The 22,437-nt window shown below is 40.9% G+C and overlaps 1 protein-coding gene across 11 annotated transcripts in view; it reads left to right on the forward strand.

Moving 5' to 3' along the window:
• Positions 1-22,437, forward strand: part of celf6 (CUGBP Elav-like family member 6) — a 137,042-nt gene that overhangs the window by 109,943 nt on the left and 4,662 nt on the right. For 4 of the 11 annotated variants that reach the window (XR_004332883.1, XM_032522166.1, XM_032522180.1 and 1 more), the window contains 7 exons: positions 7,384-7,557; positions 8,482-8,629; positions 9,874-10,038; positions 10,851-10,913; positions 11,487-11,567; positions 14,535-14,678; positions 19,098-19,247. Coding sequence is in view for 10 of the 11 variants with exons in the window: in XM_032522166.1 (XP_032378057.1) it covers positions 7,384-7,557; positions 8,482-8,629; positions 9,874-10,038; positions 10,851-10,913; positions 11,487-11,567; positions 14,535-14,678; positions 19,098-19,225 (903 nt within the window). In the remaining variant the exon portion in view is untranslated. The remainder of the gene's footprint in view (positions 1-7,383; positions 7,558-8,481; positions 8,630-9,873; positions 10,039-10,850; positions 10,914-11,486; positions 11,568-14,534; positions 14,679-19,097; positions 19,248-22,437) is intronic. The other 7 variants (XM_032522221.1, XM_032522225.1, XM_032522193.1 and 4 more) reach the window with 6 other exon arrangements.

Here is a 22,437-nt window from a genome sequence, read left to right on the forward strand (position 1 = left end):
AGACGTACATCATTTAGACATCATAAGACATCATTTATTTAACTAAACAAGCATGCATGACTATTTTCTGATAACTTATGGATTCAAATGTTTCACTTTGCATGGGGAAATAGCACTCTTCCAAAAGCTAAAAGTCTAAACAGCTCTCTTAACCGGTTTCTAAAACTTAAAAATAGTGTGAAATTAGTGGCCGTACATTGGAAGACAGAGTGTCATCTTCATGGTGAAGCAATTTAGTTGGGCTAGTAGGCCGAAAAAAGATTATTTCAGAATTGGTGTAATTAACTTTTGACACTTTGCATGCTGCCTAGGCAATTTATGGGAATGGCTAGACAAGTAATATAGGCGCATGTGTGTCATCAGCAAAACAGTGACACTTTTTTGTTTGCTTTTGGTCCACCCAAGTAGAACTACGCATAAAAACAGTAAATGTCAAAAATATAACTGTATTGAGAACCAAGAATCTCAATTCTATAGAGAATAAGGATATGTTCTGATGAAAGAATACAACCATGTAAAAACCAACTGCACCAAGACCAACTGCTTGTTTAAAATAAATGAAACCAGTGGCAAGAATGCTATAGATAATAATATGGAGGGGGACAGGTAAAAGACTTCATACAAGCCACAGCCTCCACTAGCAACATGGGAGAAATTACTTAAAACAGCCAAATCATTAACAGTGACAGTTTGGCCCCTGTCAAGAGGCTACTTTCTATTGAAGAATGTTACCCACTTAAAACACTTGAACACACTTATCAAGGGATGCTTCATTAAAGTGACTAGAAGGGAGGTTAACAAGTAAGTCAATAGTATTGAAAAGCAGCTTAGAGTTAGGATGAATCATTAAAATGAGGTCAGATTAATAAGCCACTTTTGCTTCCTAACTGCATCCCGATATTTCAGCATTACGTCCTTCATTGTGGGACACTTGCCGTTTATCAGCCTCCCATTAACATTGAGCTTTTCCACATTTATTTTTCACAGCCTCTGTATCATCTACCCAAAACTGGGGTATTTATCTTAACATGTTGTGGAATAATGTTAAACTGTAAATGCTAGCTGCTCAGCCCAATCAGATCCCATAGTGTCCCTTTATTCATTTTACAGACATTGGACACAAATGCAGGTGTTTGTTCTCATGGCTTGGCTGACAACACACACTCTATAGACCGTTGCATAGAAACATACAGCATGTTGACATATAATGAAAGAAGACCTCACATGCAGTGCAAGAGAATGACACAAGCATCACTATACTTAATGAGGACTATATTGCACAAATATGTAGATGTAAATGTGCTTTTTATTAGTGTGAAATATAGTTTAACTATATATATATATACACATGTAATTGTGAAGAGTAGGTAATGGTGTTTGACATCGTTATAAGATGCATGAAACAGTATTAGTTGGTGTTGATTTGAATAGTTGAAAAATGAGGACATCAATGCTGTAACTCTTGTCAAGCTGCAGTTAATAAATAATTGGGTATACTTTTGTTGGACTTGAACAAGGCGACTAAAAAGTAAAAGAAAAGATGAATAACAAAGCATCTCCCTGCCAGTGCTGGGTATGTGTTGAGTACTGCACAGCTGGACACACATGAGCAGACACTCTTTCTGGCAGACATCTACACCTTCTCACTTTTCACTGATGTTTCTCAATAAATATTTACGGACGCCTCCTGGCAGCTAGATAGTTTCCTGGAAGCCAGCTGTAATATACACATCTTTTTGATGCCACCTCATTTTGCATTACATTGAAGTGGTGAGGGAGGGAAATAAGTGATAGTCATTTTAACTGTATGTTTGGTGGTTGTTGTGCTCAGTAAAGACCAAATCTTTTGGCGCATAAACCACAACGGTCGAAATTTAATAAGTAGTGGCCCATGAGCCAAAGAATATTCATGTTGCAAACTGATTGAGCACAATGATGACAGGCCGCTTACTAAAAATTGATAATAATCAAAATATTTACCTTGTACTATAAATATCTTGTTGACTCAATCAACAGAATATGTTTACATTCAGAAGATTTAGATAATTGGACTCCTCTGGGCTCAAATTTGGCTCATGCGGACTACTTCTGGATACTTTGTGTATGTCTGTGTTGCTGTAACCCAGGCACAGTTGCATTAGGTCGGGCCACTGAGCCACCTGAGGTCTGCTGCAGATGAACTGTCCAAGGCAACATATGGAGCCCCAAACAGACCTGGGGCAGATCAAGAGCTATCCAAAAGTTCATTAATAATTTATATTATCCGTATCTCTCTATCCCTGCACCTGTTATCCTCCTCTCCCCAAATCCAACTTCCTCTCAGATTAATAGGCAAGGTGGCCATTAGTATCCAACTAAGGCTTTGGTACCGATGGGGGATGCAGTTAATTTGGATAATATCACTGCCACATGTCGTCAACAACAAACTAACAGGAGGCAGGATTCAGAGAGTGGGCTTCTCTGCTCACTGCCTGCTGCCAGCTGTGAGGTCTGGATGAACCTTGAACAAAGAGTTGTCTCTCACCCCCTCTCTGTCTCTCTCTCCCTCTTAATGTTCTCTCTCCAGCATCTGTGTTACCTGGCACACACACACATGCCATAAATAATACCGGCACCAAAATAAGCTGGCCCAAAATAAAAGGTTTTAATGAAGCTTAAGGGCAAGGGCATGGACTGATAGATCGGGTCATAGCTTTAATTGATGTTTATTGCAGATTGCAAGTGCTTCCAAAATTAACTTAAAAAGGTGATTGGGCACAGAATAGGCACTCTCACTGGTTCATCTGTTGAATTACAGTAAGGCTGCAAAGGCACAGGTGGCAAAACTTCAAATGGCAGAGCCGGGGGCAAGCAGACAGCACACAGCAAATTGCAGACATTGTCATGTTCGGTGTCACAGCGTGGCTGACAGGGCCTGTGGAGCTTGCCGGTGTTGGCAGCAACAAGACCGTGCATGTGTGTGATACTATAGTTCCAGATTAATGAGAGATAAAACCAAGCCAGAGAGAATAGACATTGTAACTCAGAATTCATCAAATGCCACATGAAACCACTGTAGAATCTCAGCAGGCTAGTAGCTGACATACTACATGGAGTTTTGAGTTGTTGCACTCCTCACATATTGTGGTGGAAACTGTTATTTACAAAACGCAGTATACTGTACACACCAAGTGAGAAATAACATTATGAATGGCAGTGTTGCTCTTTTGGGTTGATGCATAGTGCTCAGTGGCAGCAGCAGTATGTGGTGGACAGTAAGGCCAGACCAAGACAGCTTCATTCGGTGCCAATGGGAGACAGTACTCCCTTGAGGCTAGCATAGATGTAGCAAGGTTTAGAGAGTTGAATACAAAGCCAACAGAGGATTCATCCTCTTACCAAACAAACTTGTCATGGTGTACTTGTACGTTTCTGAACGCCTGAGACAATTTCGGAAGTTTTATTTGTCCTTTATCGGTTTGCTGAAAGAGGGAGAAAGTAGGTTCTTAGAACATTTGTTGGTAATCATTAGTATGCTTTCCCAGTGACAGTGTTGCCTTCAATGAGTGTGTCATTGAATCATACTGCTGTAAGTCTCTGTAGAGGATGGAAGACGAGTGTCTGTTTACCTGTTAGCACACACTTAACACCAGTGTCTTTGTATCACAGTAATGCACAGATAAAAGCGTAATGCCATTTCACTGGTGTAGTTGTGTTCTAATCCCTCAATTACCGTTGTGTATTTTCTCATCTACACATTTTGCATCCTATACAAAATCCAATACAGGAGATTTTCACAAGTCAAGTGTGTTGTTTGAGAAATTAGATTAGTTTGTGAACCCGTGACAAATTCCTTAGTTGTACCTGTCAAAAGTGAAGGCTCCCTGTTGGCCCTTATCAAATTCAGCAAATTCATTTTCTCTCCAGGTATAGGAGTCATGCTGGTGGAGGTTATTATTCTGTTTGTTTGTCAGCTTGTGATTTTCTGCTACCACCACCTAGGTGTGGCTGCTTTGCATCCAGTGCCTATTGTCTGCTGTCACCTGTTCCTCCATTGCCTGGCCACATATTGCTCTTTACTTATGTTGGTAGAAACTCTTGATCCTTGATCACTTGATCTTTGCGGGAGGTCACACTCTGAAATCTGCTGTATCTGATTAGGCCTCGGATCTACTCTGAATATCTCCACTTGAGATGTGAGGATATAAAATTCCCCTGTTTGGGAGAGAGGATGAGAGAGAAAATCTTTTTTTTTTTTTTTTTTTTGAGGTGATATCTTGCCTTTTACACTATGCAAGTCAGATATGTGGGGCTCTGATATGAGTGGCACTGCTGACAACACCGGCAGAGGCTGTTGTAGTGTTTTAATGCTGCTGCCAAGTCTGTTCAGTGCAGACATTGCAGCCTGGGTTTCCTCCAGTGCTGTCGTCTACAACAGAGCACTCTGCTGGGAGAGGCCAGACCAGGCCAGGCTTGCCTGATCTTGAGTCACGGTGCAGTGAGTACAGGCAGCCTTGGGCTTTCACAGTCCCGATGCTCACAATGCATTCTTCATGAGGTTTTAAATGAATGTAAGAATACATACATACACAAAGCAGAAAATGAATGTGATCCAAATGCCGTGCCCCCGTACTGTGGGCAGGCTTGAGCAGCAACGCTGGAGGAGAATGTTTGCTCAGTGCCAGTCACATTAAATCCAACAGCCCCGTCCCTTCAACTGGCCCACAACGTTGAGAAAGAACTGAAAAAGCTCAGGAGGTGGGATAAAATAAAATTAGAAAGGGGAAAAACTGTGCTGTTAACGCCGCCACATCGGAGTATTGATTTACCTAATTGAAATGGCATCGAGGGAGAAACACCAGATGGGTCTCCTCTGGCCTGAGGTTGGGTGCTGGCTGGCTCTGATAGGATCCCATCTGAGACACACTGTCCCTGGGGTCCATGCTGATGCCTTCCTTCATTCCTCAGCCTCTTTCACACAGTTATCTACACCCAACACATTCCCTTGGTTGAGTTAATGAAATGTTTGTAAGCCACTTTCCACATGGGTTAGTCAAATAGCTTACTTGCAAAGCCTCTGAACAAGGGCTTGTTTGTTTTTTAAATTTAAAAAACCTGCATATGTCTTTTTTTTTTAAGCTAAGGGAAAAATAGATAAGAAGAGAAACTAGCTTGTATAGGATACAACTAATGTTAAGGTAATGTCCAATAAAACAATCCATTTTGGCAGGACAATTGTATGACTAGATATTATGTAAGGTTTGTTGCAGCAAACATGACTAACCAAACTGCAAAGGACAAGACCAACCAGGCAAACTGCCATCTCAATGGCATTAATGCTTAGCTGTTCCTGTTTAAAATTTCATGAAGCGATTACAAAAATAGGACACACTTTTGTATGAATTACTATGAAACAGCATAAAGTAAAGCTGCACAACAGCAAAACTGAGGCTGAGTTTGTTCAGTGGCTGAGTACACGTACTATGCAGTTGCCATATTAAGCTTTACAAGGCTTATGTTTGTTTGTTAGTAGGAATTTCTGTTTGGATAGCTCTGTTTTAGAAATGTGCATCATGTAAGTAAAACTCAATCTTTGTCTAGCTTTGTCAATTTCAATTTCTTGTACAGAGAGTCACATAAACTTGTGCACAGACAAACAGGTGTATGAAGCATCACTCACACTGGTCAGCCTCGTCTTTCACTGTCACTGTGCCCTCCGCATTCACATTCTCGAGTTCTACACCCAAAGAAAATATGGAAATCTAAATCAAAGCCTGAATTTGTACTGACCCTGTCAGGATGAGACATTTTGTGAAAGATGAATCCAAGTTGTGATTATGGAGTCCTTTTCTCCCCATGTCTTTGCTTTTATGATCTTACTAATCATATCCTGACTGCCCCCTGGCTGCCTGTGTCCTTCTGTCCTGGTGGTGCTCCGTGCTTTTTCCCAGCATGCATTGCCTTTAATTAAATAGGAGCCTGGTCCTCCTGACAGTGTCTGTGGCTGCCTGGGAGCCTCCTCATCCTCCCTCTCCCTCTCTCTGTCTCTCACTCACACACAGACACTCTACCCGCCTTTCTCCTTGCCTGGATGTCACATGAGGAACTGACTCTGGTCTCTGTCTGAAATGATTTAATTGGATGCAAACTCAGGAGCATGGACATCAATACGGAACTATATCTGCCATAAGGCAGAGCCATTAGTCAATACTTCGCCCTCCACATGCCGAAGGCTTTTGTCAGACCTAATTAGCCAGTACTGTATTCAGTGGAGCTTCACCACTGGGGGACTGGGACTCCTGTGGGATCTGGTTAGGATCACAGTTCACTCCCAGTGTATACAGTGGAGTTGGAAAGTTCACAAAAGCAAATATCACTCACTATTCTCTTCCATTTAACAGTGACAGCTAAATGACTGCAGTCATGAGAGGTGCACATTCACTTCCACTGGCTTCCTTGGGTTACAGATAACAGGTCTTAAAGGGTTGAATGGACATTATATGACATAAAAAAATGAAGCTCACCACTGTTTCTCCTTTATAGAGAACTCACAATCAGGTTTTTAATGAACAAAGGTTGATACAAATCCGGTCTACATCTTTGTATTACAGAGCCAATATTTTTGTTGTAAGTCATTTCCAAATAGAAACACACCTATTGTGAAAAAGCTACTTTTAACCACACATTAAAAGATGCAAATGTTTTGCATCCATTCGGCAACCTTGTTTCTAAATGGCCTGTTTAGGTAATGGACAGACTGATAGTGTACACGTACAGTATCTGCACACTTCCAGATAAAGCATCACAAACAGTATTAACCAGAGCAATAGACTTGTCAGGCTTATGTAACAATGTCAGTCAGTGACAGTATTAATGAGATGATAGATCTCATGAGATCAAAACAACTGTAGTTACAGAATATGTGTATATGTGTATAATAGTGTCTTGTTTTCCTCTTTCAGTTTTTACCAGTGAAGAACTATTTATTCAGTCTAAGGATTTTCCCAAACAGTTGTGGCTAACAAACACAAGCTCATTAGCTAGTTGGCCTGCTGAAGTGGCAGGTGCAATCTGCAAAACACTGCTGATTACAAGTAGCCATGGTTGTTGCAAAAGTTGGTACTATTAGTTGTTGTACTCTGCTGAAACTTCGACAGCCCAATTGACTTATTATATTTATTTATATCCAGATTGTTAGTTTTATGCTAATTTGCTTTTACTTAACTCCATGCAGTCAATGAAAAGTATTATAATAGACTGTAAAGTGTCCAATTTATCAATTTCCATAGACAAGAAAAAAAAGGAAAACAAAATAGAAAATTAAAATAGAAAGATAGAAATTGAAAATAAATGTAAGTTTAGTTGCATATTTCACTAACCTTGTAAATGTGTGTGCCACTCTAGGGTGCCTCGTCCAGTCTGGTGGTCAAATTTGCAGACACTGATAAGGAAAGGACTCTGCGCAGGATGCACCAGATGGCGGGCCAGCTCGGCATCTTCAGTCCCATGACCATCCAGTTTGGGGCCTATGGCGCCTACTCTCATGCTGTAAGTCTCAGCCCGGCGGGGGAGGAGACGGTGAGCTTTTAAAAAAGGAAATGAAAACTGTTGTGATTTGAGGTTTGAATTCACTATTTCTCCCACTAGACATGTGACACTCCCAGCAAACAACTCCTTAAGTAATTCGGACAATTAAATGGCTGTCAGAGTCCACATTTACAAACGATTTACATAAAATGTTGGACTGCTTTTGTACTGTGTCTTGTTATCCCTTCATTTGTCCAGGGAAGCTGCTTATCATGCATGCTCAGCACTACACTGTTTTACTTTCATACAGCATCCATTTCATATTCCCTTTCCATTCCCAAATTCCCTGACTTTTTCTGTGAACTTAAACTGCCTACCCAACCTTGCCTCTTTAACATTTCATCTACTTATATACAGTATACCGTGTGCCTTAACACTCAAACAGAGGTGCACTTCATTACCAAGAACCCAAACCTGCTCACCTCCTACACCTTTCCCTGCCTGCCCACCCCACTCCACCCCCCCATTTCCTATTCACACATGAAAGTCACAGCCTGAGTTAGGAGTCTGTGAGATTTTGCACTCACACAGTAGCTAACAACTCACCCTGACAGGTGAGAATCGCCCCCTCACGCACACTCTTTCCACTAACTCTGCCACCTCGGCGGAGTTATACATATACGGTTCATATAGATTTACATAGTCTCCACCTTGCTAAACTAATTTTACTGCATAGCCTTTATCTTGTGTAGTATAATGAGCACAACACCAGAGCGGTGTTAAACTTGCTGGGAAGCAACGCTGCAGGGCAACACAGACCACTCTGTTCAAGAACAACGCATGGGCCAAACAAACAGAGATGTGTGTATAAACATGCTCCAGTCCTGCGGCTATTTCACCCTCCTTACCTTTTCTGTCCTTCCCTCCATCCCTCCCGCCATTCGCTTTTCTCCCCACTGCTCTTTAATCCTACAGCAGATGATGCAACAGCAAGCAGCCCTGATGGCAGCCACGCAAGGGTCCTACCTGAACCCCATGGCAGCCATTGCTGCCGCGCAAATGCAGCAAATGGCAGCTTTCAATGTCAACGGCCTGGTGGCTACTCCCATGACACCGTCCTCAGGTATACACTAATAGGCAGGCGCACACACGCACACACCAACTGACTGGGGTGCAACAGCAGAGACACGTGCAAAAACATACACACTTGCAGGGCTTCTCTCGCCATTACTCACTGCTGCCCTGGAACATTTTCATCATTAGCAAGAATTATAGAAGCAGTAGTAATGTATTCATTCAAGGCCTTTCTGCTTTTGCCCTTGTTACATTTTTTAAGACATAGGCTCCATTTTCTGGGCTGAAGCAAACATCGCCAGTGTTGAATTAAAGGAAGCAGGGCCTTGTAAAGACGGGGGCATGATGGGAGAACAGCATTCCTTGACGATCATTGGCAGCCACGTTATAGTCACTCTCTCTGCTCCTCTCTCTCATTATCTCTCTGTCGGTCTGTTTGTCTGTCGCTCTCTCCCTCTGTGTCTCTGTGACAGTGTGTGTTTTCTGGGAACACGGCCAATCCGATGACTTTGGATGCAGAGTCCTTGGCTTATACAATATAAGAGCAAAGATTTGTGTGAGATAATCCTGGACCCTGGTCTGAACTATCTTTTTGGCCCTTGTCATGAGGAGCTTTGATGGTGCGACACTAAGTAGGCAGGCCGCCTGAAGGCAGGGTCATTGCAGATGTATTAAATAAAGTGGTTTGACGCTGTATCTAGCATTTGTAATCCACAAGGCCTACATATACCAGGTAATGCCTATCAAACATAATCCTACATGACTTAAATGCCCTTCACCCTGGATTAGAAAAAAAATAAAAAAAACATTAGCACAAAAGGGCACTGACAAGGTGACAGATGGAATATCACCATATGGAGGAAAGGCGGTTGAAGATGCAAAGGTCTCTACATCCAAAAGGGCAGTTTTGTACCCAAATGACAGAAATATAAATTTAAACAAGGCTATGATGAGTATATATTTAGAGCTCAGAGTACCTTTGCCTTTATGATGTTATATTACAGTGGTGGATGAGTGACTTTCCCTTGCTACTGATACTAGTAACCGTTCAGGCTGAATCAGTACCTTGTGAACCTGTTCTCACACCTTCCTCAGCTTTTTCCAGACTACACTGTACCTTCATGGTGGGTCAAAAGGTACGCATTTGTGCTCATGAGGGCCCATTATGTGGCTGTTATATAGTAATACATTTGTTAGAATGCAGATTTCAGTACAAAATATATACTCTTGTACCTTTTTTGATTGTGCAGCATTTGAAGGGTGCACTCGGCAGTTTCCGTAATGACTCTACAGTATATCTATTTGCAGGCACCAGCACACCCCCCGGCATCTCTGCCACAGCCGTGCCCAGCATAGCCACCCCTATCGGGGTCAACGGATTCAGTGCCCTCCCGCCTCAAAGCAATGGGCAGTCCGCCTCTGAGCCCATCTACACCAATGGTATCCACCCTTACCCAGGTGAGCCAATCAAGGTTTACATAAAAGAAACATGAGATATATTTGTAACATCTACTGTCAGGAGACTGTTGCTCTGACCTTGACACTTATAATTAGCTGCTTGTACTGATGGTGATATATGAATTATTCTAGTGCTGCTCTTGATCTGAATAAGAACATCACCTAATTGCCACAACGCAAGCTCAACACGTCAGTGGTGACAAATTGAATTACTGTATATTGTATGGTAACGGGTTAAAAGTTGACAAGAGTCCTTTTTTACTTCACACTCTCATTACATCTTTTTTTTCTGATCTGAACTGAAGCGTTTGAGGCTTGAGGGTCAATCAACAGTGTCTTTGGCAGATTTCTGAGCAGCCAGCCCTAGCATCATGATGAATCCATCAGTTCATCCATCAGTCCATTATGGTTAATTTGATGTGTCTAAGCCCGTCTTCGGCTTCTTAATGTTGTTTGAGACTGATTCCTGAAGAATTGACAGACACACACACACCCCATCTCTGCATTATGCAAAGGCAGCTGCAATTGTAATGAACTACAAAGTGTTTTGTTTGGCATGTTGTTAATATTTGATGCAAACATCTGGGGCAAACAGGCATTTTGAAGAACTAAGATATGACAACCCACATTTCTCCCGCTCCTTGTGTGATCGTACCCGATGGTTCTCTACAGCTAAGCCAATTTCGGCCTTGCTCTTTAACATTCTCTCTATATCTCTCTTTGTCTCTGTTTTGACCATGCTTTGTCTTTTCTGCTTTTATTTTCCTCTTTGTCACCCCCTTTTCTATGTCTTTCTTTTCGTCTCTCTGCAGCACAGAGTCCAACGGTGACCGACCCTCTCCAACAGGCTTATGCTGGCGTCCAACACTACGCAGGTGATCTGTCTCTCCAACCTCCCCTCACTTGCTCCATCTGTCCCTTTCTTTCTCCCCTTTCCATTTCTGTTTGCCACATCAGTAGACACTATGACAGGTAGAGATAGCTGGATGACCAGCCAATTTCCTCCCGGATTAGACTACTTTACATTAGGATTGCAAAAGGATTTTCAGTTGACTTGATTATACACCCACACAAAAAATCTTAATTCCAAAAGTACACTAAGAGCTGAGAATCTGAACCTGTCATAGCCTCCTACATGGGAGATGAAATAGGCCTCTCATAACCACTGTTTTCTGCCTGACATCAGATCTCATTAACACGGTGTAAGTAAGTCTGCCCATCTTTCTTTGTGCGTCTGCTTAGTTGAATTTCACTCCACTCCCCTTTTGCCATAATCTTTGTGTAGTGATCCACCAGCCAAATGAGCCCAGGCTCCCAGTCATAATGCAATTTATTTATGCGATGTCTAGAGGACGCAAATGAACAATGGAATAATAATTTGAGTTTGTTGTGTCAAATATGAAAATAGAGATGTGAAAAATTCCACTCTGGTTCTCCCTTTGCAACAGCAGCCTACCCTGCCGCCTATGCGCCAATCAGCCAAGCGTTCCCACAGCAACCAACCATCATTCCCCAGCAACAGAGGGAAGGTAAGAGCGAGCAAGTGCGCCCACCCAAGATAAAAGGTGATAATTGCCGTGTTCCATTCTAATGTAGCTGCGCTGCTTTGAATTAGCGAGGGAGGGAAAAAGCTGGCTGGGGAAAATGTGAGAAAAAGGCTCCCCATTTAAAGAGAAGAACATTAGCAGTGAGATGGAAAGTTACTCTGTCATTATTCAAAAACTGCACTAATTCAAACTCGCAGCGTTGGACTGCTTAATCAGTCCATTACAATGTGTTTAAGTGGTTATAAATATTCATCAGATTAATTAGCTGCATGCATAGCCATTTATTACCATTCCTAGTGTAGTGTTCGTTCTTATGCCACAGCATCAGATGTAATAAAGCATAGGATATACTGTGATGGTAAATCACTCTTTTTGACGCCACTCGTCAGTCTCAATTATTCATCTATATGATTGTATGAGACAGCATAGAGTGGCATGAATATTCAATATAGGAACTCTGAAATGAAGTGTCTCAAATGTTCCCAAGAGGAAAGGTTAGTATAAGTTTGCACGTTTTCAGTAGTGTGAGTGCATGTCAGGGTCACAGTGCTGAAGTGTATCATAAGTTCAGAAAGACACAACATTATCCTCACTTCAGCAGCGTATTCACTTTACATGGAGGCATACCTTCACACCATAGGAATAACACCGCGTTGTTTAGGACATCTCTCACTACCTTGAAACATTTTCAACATTAGCAAGAATTAGAGAAGTCATGGTCTCACACACACAACACACACACACACACACACACACCACACACACCACACACACCACACACACACCCACACACACACACCACACACACACACACACACACACACACACACACACACACACACACACACAGCTATTCTTGGTTGAGCCAGAGGCCTGTCTGAGTTCTTTCCTCCTCTGGGGTTTGGCTGCACTCCCAGCCTGTCTCAGTCCACTGCCACAGTCTGCAGCTCTGCCATTTAACAAGAGACACCTAAACCTGATTACACAGTCAAGCCTCAGCTTCAACCTCCCTCTGAAAGCTAACAATTGCAACAATAAAATCTATCAGTCTGTGTCAAAAGAATATTATTTTAACCAGACACATACTGAGTATTGGGTTAAATGCATCCCCTCTGACTGTAATGACATAAAGAAGACATTTGAAGGGGGTCGTAGGTGAAAACAAAATTGATGCAGCAGATCTAGAGATACATAGTGCCTGCACTGCCCACAATGCAACTCTAACTGCAGCAGTTCTAGTTCTACAGCTTGGCTAATGGAGCCTTGAGCCACTAGCGGCGATTCGGAGTGGGGTACAGGGGTCTGATAAGCCCAATTCATTCTAACTCCACAAACCATTTTAAGATTCTGGAGCCACAGAAGGCTTTATGCAACTGTAAAACTATAAGACCTTGTAAATTGACTTCACTCAATTTTGACTAATGTGTAACATGTGATTTCCTTTCAAATATATATATATATATATATATATATATAATTACTTTCTAAACTGTCTATCTATTTTCTATCCTGTGTGTATAAGCGGTATACAGTATATTACTGCAGCTAGATCTTACAACTTATCAACATGTACTTAAAGATTTATTTTCACTTCTGCCCCTGGATGAAATATTAGATGTATATTTTACATTAGTCTTCATTGGATTTATAAGATTTATGACTGTAAGATTTTATAATTATGCCTATACCCAGGCACAGGGTAACTGACATGCACCCATAGTGTACTTGTATACATGGAAAAGACAGACATGTTTTATGAAGAACAAAAAAGTGGTGTTATGTTTTTAAGGAGTTGTGGAACAACTGTGCAGCTCACCTAAACTAACACCACCCTTACACACCAGTTGGGGAAATGTTTTCCCTCTCAAATAAACCACTTCTTTTCAAAGCATGAATTATCTTAGACCTAAACCGACAGAACTGAATTCAGCCTTTAACTGTTACCAAAAATGTTCCCACTCCTTCAACCTGTGTGTGTGTGTGTGTGTGTGTGTGTGTGTGTGTGTGTGTGTGTGTGTGTGTGTGTGTCCTCTATCTTGCCGAGGCATAGCAGCAGTACAGCCAGCCACCACTGCAGCCCTTATCAGCCTTCTCACCAGCCCCATTCTCATCTCGTCATGCTATCACCCAGAGCAATGAGACAGGAGAGAATGCTAGCCGGGCAGCCAGCTGCAAGCATACTGTCCTCGAGTCCATCACATCTCTCTCTCTCTCTCTCTCTCTCTCTCTCTCTCTCTCTCTCTCTCTCTCTCTCTCTCTCTCCAGATTGGCCTGTACAATATGTGGCAGCTGGGTGGATGAGTGTGGAGGGATGGAGAGAGATTGGAAGACAGTCCTACTGTCAGAGAGTAATTGGGACAAAAACTTGGCTTATGCCTCCTCCTCCTCCCCCCCTCTCTCTTCCTCTGTGTCTCAGGGTTTCTCTGTCTCAATACAACCGTCTTTATCTTTCTCTTTTAATCAACCTTTCTGTGTTTTTTTCTTCCTCCTGTTGTATCTGTGTTTTTTTTTTCCTCTGACCGTTTTTCTCTTTTACTGCTCTCTGCGGCTGTTTGCATGTGCACTCCAATTGCCTCAGATAATAGTCAAATTTAACTGTATTTATATATTTTTTTTACAGTGCCACATATCTATACAGTTATGTGAAAGGGATTTCAAATGGAAGCCACAAAAAGAGCGTTACAAACTACATGGGTGACCTTTTAAAGTGTGTAACTCTTTAAAAATAAGATTAAGGTGTGTGCACTCCACAATAACTAGGTTTAAAACAACTAATATTTGCGCCACATGAAACATAATCAGCATTTGGTGTTTACAAGACTCCCATGCTGCTTGGATTATAGTCTTGATTGCTTTATTATGTCATTTTTCAACATGTGTTATTATGGCCTCTCTGTCACTGCCTATGCTTCCAATGTAACCCTCCTGTTATCTCTTTCTCATCACCAGGGCCAGAAGGCTGCAACCTGTTTATTTATCACCTGCCCCAGGAGTTTGGAGATGCAGAACTCATGCAAATGTTCCTGCCTTTTGGCAACGTCATCTCTGCCAAAGTCTTTGTGGACCGAGCGACCAATCAGAGCAAATGTTTTGGTGAGTGAAGAAACAATAGTGAAGAGAAGAAACAAGAAAAAAGTGAGCAAAGCAATGCACAGGTGCTCCCTGGCTCCATCACACAGGTGGGATGCAGTGATAGAAAGGGGAGATTGTGGTGTGAACAGGTGGACATGAATTGCCTAAAACAACACATTTCCAAACCCACCATGAATTTATCACATAGCTACTGACTCAAAACTCTTTACACAATTTTCGCTCCACACATCTATTCATCACTCTATCACACCATTAATAATACAATCCGGATCCATCTCCCCTTCTCCGCCATTCCCAGACTCCCTTACCCAAGAGAAAAGCATTTTTACAGACCCCCCCAGGTCCTCCAGCCAGGCAACCTGGCAGCATCCCGCCACCCCACCCATCTTTTCTCCCGCTTCCCACACAGCAATCCAGTTCATCAGGGTGGAGGCGGTGCAGGTGGAATCCATGGGCTTAAAGAGATAATAATAGACTGGTGTGGGCCATACTGTTGATTCAGTTGGACAGCAGCACCCAGGAGACAGGCAGAGGGAAAGGGAGGGAGAGAGAGAGAGAGAGAGAGAGAGAGAGACTCTCTCAGCATTGGCTTTCTTTCAGTTTCCCTTCAACATGGCACGTCTATGAGGCTTTCTCTTCCTCTCTTCCCTCATCTGTCTTATTCTGTCCATCTCAGGACTCTCTCTCCCTCTGTGTGCTCTCCTCGAAACATATGCCTCTCGCTATCACTATCCGTCAGTCAACACGGGGGAAGGGCAAAGGGGCGGTGACCTCATCAGTCTCACCGGCTTATATTTTTCCACGGCTTGTAATTAAGATCTTGGCTGAAAAACAGCAATTTAACCCATGATTCTTTTGTGGGGATTTCCCCCCACACTCATTTCTCCCTACTTTTTTATAGCAGATGCCCCAGGGCTCCTTTGTAAGACATTAACAAATTAGGCACATGATGTTGTGCATTAAGGGGGATAAGTTATTAGGCCTCTAAGAACTTGGAACACTTCATCTTAAAAATGTGAGTTTAGCCTTGAGGATGTGGTTAATGGCCACTGTAGACTCACATACATGTGTAGATACAGTATACTGTATTATATATATATATATATATATATATATATATATATATATATATATATATATATCTACATACAGTATAGAGATGTAGAAAAGTAGATGGATGGACTGATGAATTGTACACTGTAAAAATGTACACACTTGGCCTTGTGCACACTGCAACGATAGATACCAAAAAGACTTTTTTTTTTTAAATTTTTTTACAAACTAACAGAAAGCTAATGACCTTACTGTTAGTTGAGGAGATCATTTCCAAAGCAATGCAGTGTGAATTTGAATAGGACAAAATTAAAAGTAACTTATTTACAATGTTTCAAAAAGCAGCAAATCAGTCTCTAGTAGATGAAGTTTGTTAAATATTTAGTTAATTTTATTAATACATTTAAATGAACTACCTCTGAAATATTGCTTGGCACTACAGAATAATTCTAGCGAGTTTCAAAAAACATCTATGCGTACATGGCCTGATTTCTCTGCAGCACAGGTAAACTACATTTGGGGATTTTGAGAGAAGATAAACAGACATCACTCTTTGAGATGGAGAGTTTACAGAGAAGCTTGGAAATTTGAATATGATGAAAAGGTCACTGTAGGAGCACTCAAAGCACGTTCTTTTAAAGGATGTATTTCTGACGTAGGATTTGGAGTATTTACTCTTAAGGGATGCATCACTGTCAATTTCAGACAGATGTCTGTTTTTTTATTTGCTTTAAGATGAAATGGATATGATGATGTGACATGGTGTGATATCGAACACTTGTGCAGGTGAGGTGAATAAAAGACTTGAGGATTTGTATAACATTTCAACTCAAAGCAATTAAAAAATTAAGAAGGTTAAGATGACAAGATAATCCACCAGTGACGTGGGTAACAGCCTGTGTTATTAGTTAGTGATGCTTTATTGAGTCACCGATGGGACAGAACATCCATAAGGAAAATGTGTACACCCTATATTTACTCACTGTTGAGTGCTGTATGGTCTCAATTTACCCTGCAGAGATCTGAGGAGCAGTTAACCGTAGTTCAAATAAATACACCGGAGTTTAAAATTCCAACACAAAGAAAGCAGAAGGAAATGGACATTGGCAAAAAGACATGCATCCGGCGGTATTTCCTGCGGCACCGGAGCAATCCCGAAAGTGGAACCTCGAGAATATAGACTGTGTTTAATCTAACCTGGGACTCTATGGATATAACATTAGTCTTAATCCTCTGCATTTAGTCACTCAATCTTGACTTTTAAAAGGGATCAAAGCCTACGTTGTTAGGTGGACTTAGCTGGATTTAGCTTGAAAATTTCCAAAGGTCCTCTAAGAATGGAATAAAACACACACACTCAAAAGAGACAGCCCACCAAATCTATATGCCGAGATGACTCTTTTTTTTCATTCCCATTTTTAATGTGGGGAAAGTTGCCTGCCCATGTTCATTCCATCTGTACATTCTTGTATTTACTGGGCACATATTCACCATCCTCAGTTAATTTAGCATGTTTACTCGTTCACTCTTTAACAGCCACCCTCAAGCCATATGTTATTTAAAAGAACAAGCAAATCTCCTATCAACACTTGCAAATGTAAAATAATCATTCCAAACAAAGTGAATAGAAATGTATTGAAACAGTAAAGGTTGTAGCACTATTTTTAAGCATTTATTTGGTAGTTGCAGCAGAGCAGGGGACAAAGTTTGTCAAAGCCTATAAGCATATTTGAAGCATGACTTCACCTCAACACTAAAGCCACCCCTGCAATAGTGCAGAAAAGGGGTTTTCATAGTACCAAAAAGCATCAGTGCACAGCATCACTAAATAGTAAGTACTTTTTTATGGCATTGTGAGACTTATATAATATACTATATTACTATACTGTAGCATTCCCAGCTGCTCAACCAGGTCCTGGACTTAAATTTTCCCCATTGTCACCAAATAACTTTTGCGAGTTTGTGTGTGTTTGTATTAAAAATGCATAACATTACAACACATACAGACATTCTGCTAATATGGATGGCTGCAGTGAGAGCCATACCTCAAACACTAGTAGCATCTCGGGTATTGCATTTCATAGCACCACACGCTCAGTGCTCCATCAAAGATATGAAACATCAGCCAGTTACTTTGTCTCCAGAAAACAGCTAAAACTGAAAGCCTTTTCAAATATCTTATTCTGCTTTTAGACTTGTTTTAATGTATATGGATTCAAACACTTATTGCAGTGCAGTCTTTCTCGTACTATGACCCCCAGCATCCTTTCACCTATTTGGCATGTGGATGTAAATGTGAGCTATGGAGATTCGTTAAAGTCAGGGATAGTGTGTGTGTGTGTGTGTGTGTGTGTGTGTGTGTGTGTGTGTGTGTGTGTGTGTGTGTGTGTGTGTGTGTGCGCGCGCGTTTTTGGAACGGGGATCACTGCCAACTGACAGGCCCTTCCCTGTTCAGTTTGTTTAAAGGGTTTGTAAAAGCAGCAGCCTTATCTCACCTGCACTGACAAAAGCCTGCCCTCTCCCCCAAAATTAAATTGGACCCATAGCGGTGTGATCAAATCAGCTGGCAGGCGGAAAATTCGGGCCGTCAATCACAGAGGTGTCTGATAAGAGCAGGCAAGGAGTCCCGGTGTGGAAAGCTGTGGGCTCATTCCGCCTCGACACCCAGGTGATAACTCAGAGCAGCAGGCACCTCCGTCCAACACACCTTGCTCCTAGCATCTCGTCACGACCCCCATGCCCTTTACTCTTCACTCAGCTACACGCTCAGTCACACACGTACATGGACACACACACACACACACACACACACACACACACACACACACACACACACACACACACACACACACACACACACACACACACACACAGAGCCCTGCCACTCTTGCATAACTCAAACACTAAGGTAACATTTACAGACTTTGCTCTAAAAATCCTCACACAACATGAGACTCCTTTTTTCTCTCTCTAATCTCTGAACACCTTTTTTTTTTTTTGTCCTCTGTTCAAGTTAAACTCGCGGTTTCTAATGGATCTTCTTCGTTTGATTTTTAATATCTGTGTTATTACTCTTTGTGGTGTTTTGTGTAATCTTTTTAATTCAAAGATTTTCAATTAATCCGTTGAAAAGGGAAAACAAAGAGCTATTGTTGTGTCATTGTTGAGAGTTAAAAAGGCTCTTCTTCTCCCCTTCTCTTTTTCCTTTCATCTCGCCTTGTCTTTTCTCCCCGTCTCTTTCCCTCTCCCTTTTTCATCTTCCTGTTCCTCTCTCATCTCTCCCCCATTCTTCTGCCCTTGTATGTTGTTCCATTTTCCCATTTTTCTCTGCCCTCATCTCTCTCCTGTTCTGTGTTCTTGTCTTAGGCTTTGTGAGTTTTGATAACCCATCCAGTGCTCAAGCCGCTATTCAGGCCATGAACGGCTTTCAGATAGGCATGAAGAGGCTGAAGGTGCAGCTAAAGCGGCCAAAGGATGCCAACCGACCTTACTGACTCGTCTGCTGTCCATACCCAGGTACGGTAACACCCATGCTAGTATACGCCGTGCCATTCTCTGCCATGCCGGTTCTCAAACCAAACTGTTTTCTTCATTTAGATAGTTTAGTTATTATTGCTGCAGAAAGGGCATTTAACTATTATGCAAACATGATGAATATTCTTTAGAATTTAAATCTATGTAGGATGATTTTCTGCTTTTTAACTAAAAGCTTAAAAAAATAAAATACAATTTAAAATCTGCAAGGCAAGATGAAACAAGAGGAAAATGAAATGCACTAACTCACTAGTCTTCCATCCAGTAGAAAGCCCATCATGCATCATTTGCATAAAATACTTTCTGTTGAAATTTACATGTATTAACATGACAGACTAATAAAACTAGAAAGTGCATACATTAGTTAGTTCAATATTAAATATGGCCAACTAGGGAAACAGTTAATATAATTCTTTAGTCATGATCTGACTTCACGCCATGAGCCCTGATGTGACATGGAAAATATATTTTGCAGATCAAAGTGTTAAAAAAAATATATATAGCCATGAAAGTGTCTAGGCACTTGTTTCTTGATGGACCTCTTCACAGAATTAGTCTCTTAAGATTTTGTCAGGTTGCCCTGCTCCACAGAATTGTTTTTGTTTCTTCTGGGATTTAAAATCTAATTTCTACCTGTAGGAGGACTCTCCTGTGCAAATTGATGACATCATCAATACCCAGCTGTGCATAATTACCCATCTACTGAAGATGGCGTTTAGAATCGATGCAAGTTGTTTGAGCTACAAATTCATAAAACCAGAGAGCAGCAATTTACTCCTACAATAGCTCTGCGTTAGATTCCTGTCAGCTGCATAGATAAATCTACAGGCCCTTTCAGTTGAACCTTTACACAATAGTATTAGCACAATAGTACAGAGTACATTTATGGAATAATAACTTTTTACAAGACTACTGATGAGTGTGATGAGTAAATGCATAGTGTTTAAAAGAAAAGTTTGTGCTCACAAAAATACATCAACAAAGATGCTTAATGGAAAAGCACTTATCACCCTACAAACTGCAGGGGCTTGTATAATGGTGGAAAACAGCACCAACCCTAGTAAAGCACTATTTGGTTAGTTCAACTGAGGCTTCACTAATCTTTTCTCAACTGAAAGACATAAACCATTTTCATATCCTGCCATTTATTGTTTGCCAATTTTCACAAATAGCAAAAACATGGCATAGGAATGTTGTGGTATGGTAATTTTGAGTGCATGCCCTCCTATCTCTTTTTGACTCACTGCAACCTTGTAGCAAAGCAGAATTGAATGCAATGACTGCAAATGCCAATTTAAACATGTTGGACATGTGTTGTGTTGCTCTGGGGAAACATCTGTTTAACACTACATGACAACTGTTAACTTCAAACTATGCCAGCTTTACAAATCCACAGCAACAGAGTGCACTTAATACTGAACAAAAGTGAAAATATTACCTGAAATCGAGCTCATCCATTGCGGAAAAGAAAACATGTATCTGCTTTTTTAAACTTGTTATTGATGCTGCTTTTATAAAATATGCACTTACAAAGTATCTGCTACCAGAAATGTCCAATATCAAACTTCCTTGTTTGGGTCTTAAAAAGGCAGAGCTTTGATACACAATAATAAAGTGGAAGGTTTGCTTAAAGTGGCACCATCCTTCAATAAAGACTAATTTCACAGTGTCAGGCTTGATTGAAAGAATCATCACCCATCTGTTACAAAGTGCAGCTGCCAGTGCAAAATAATATAGATGCATGCTCTCTTCGCCCAATTGGCTAGGCAACTTTTCATTACAATAACATAAGCCTGGATTATATTCCTCCATAAATAAAAGCATGGTAATACCATTTGTTTGTTTTAGACTAGACTCTTTAAAAGCCACAAGATGGCATTAATGGAAGGTGGTATGCATTACAAAGGATAGATGCTTCCTTTATCTATGCCTGATAGCCTTTGAATAGAGCCGTGTCCTACTAATTGAAGAGAGGCTTTCAAAGTAGACAACCTAAGAAGAAGCCCCACTAGGGTATAGAAAATATCCTCCAACAGCGTTGAGTGACATGGCAGTCATTGAGATGAGAAGTACTGAAATTGTCCACAATAACATTCTGTAATTTTATCAGTGTATGTGTGTGTGTGTGTGTGTGTGTGTGTGTGTGTGTGTGTGTGTGTGTGTGTGTGTGTGTGTGTGTGTGTGTGTGTGTGTAAGACTGTGTGTTCAATCCATTTTCTGTTATTACATCACTTCTGTTGTTGAGTTAAGGAAAACCAATAGACCAAAACCAAGAGCAATCCCATGAAAACATTAAAGACAAAATACCCTAGTGGGGCTTCTGAAGCCGGCTCTTTGTTTATAGATTCTTAAAAACCATGCAGGATCTTTTTTAAAGAAGTTGGCTTTGAAATATTTGACCAATCTACTATAAAGAACTTTTTTTCTCCTTTTCATTGATTGCCTTGTGATGCAGAAGACAGTACACTGAGTTCTTGAGCAAAAGACTAAAATGAGTTAAGTTCAACAGTAACGGTTTAATTTTCTAAATCCAAGTGCATTATAACAATATAACTTGAATGATGACTGTTCTGTGTTCCTTAGGTAAAACTTTAACATGTAGATAACTTTAGAAGTGCCCCTTTTTTTCCTTGAATACGGACGATTTCGCTTTGAAGTTGAATTAAAAACGCGATCAGACAGCATTCTCTTCCGCTGGTCTCAGGGGCCCAGCTACTCGGAAATTGCGTTCTGTGTCTTAAAGATAAACTTAATGCAAAAAAAGCTGAAGCACTCACTGTACGGCCACCCTCATAGCAAACAATGCAAGGCAAATCCAATTACTGTAGACAGGACAAGTTTCTAAAATATGTATTTCTGCCTTAAGGGTTATCTTTGTGAGTATAAAAACATCAATTCAACCTTTTAACCTGCAAATGTTGTCAGCCTGAGAATATTTATTTATATACAAGAAAAGGGACTTTTTTTGTGCCGTGTGAGATTATTAGTTCTGTTATTTCTCTTTTACTTGTCAATTCTTTATTTTTTCAGTTTTTATGGTAATAATCATAATAACCTCATTTGATTTGTCGGGCCGAATAAGTGAATGTGGAATACATATGGAAAGGATGCTTTGAATATCTAACTTAAGGAAAAGAAAATACCACTGTTTCTTTCCCTTTTTTTTGCACTC

Source organism: Etheostoma spectabile, chromosome 1 (genome assembly GCF_008692095.1).
Source record: "Etheostoma spectabile isolate EspeVRDwgs_2016 chromosome 1, UIUC_Espe_1.0, whole genome shotgun sequence".
In the NCBI taxonomy this organism is placed as follows: Eukaryota; Metazoa; Chordata; class Actinopteri; order Perciformes; family Percidae; genus Etheostoma; species Etheostoma spectabile.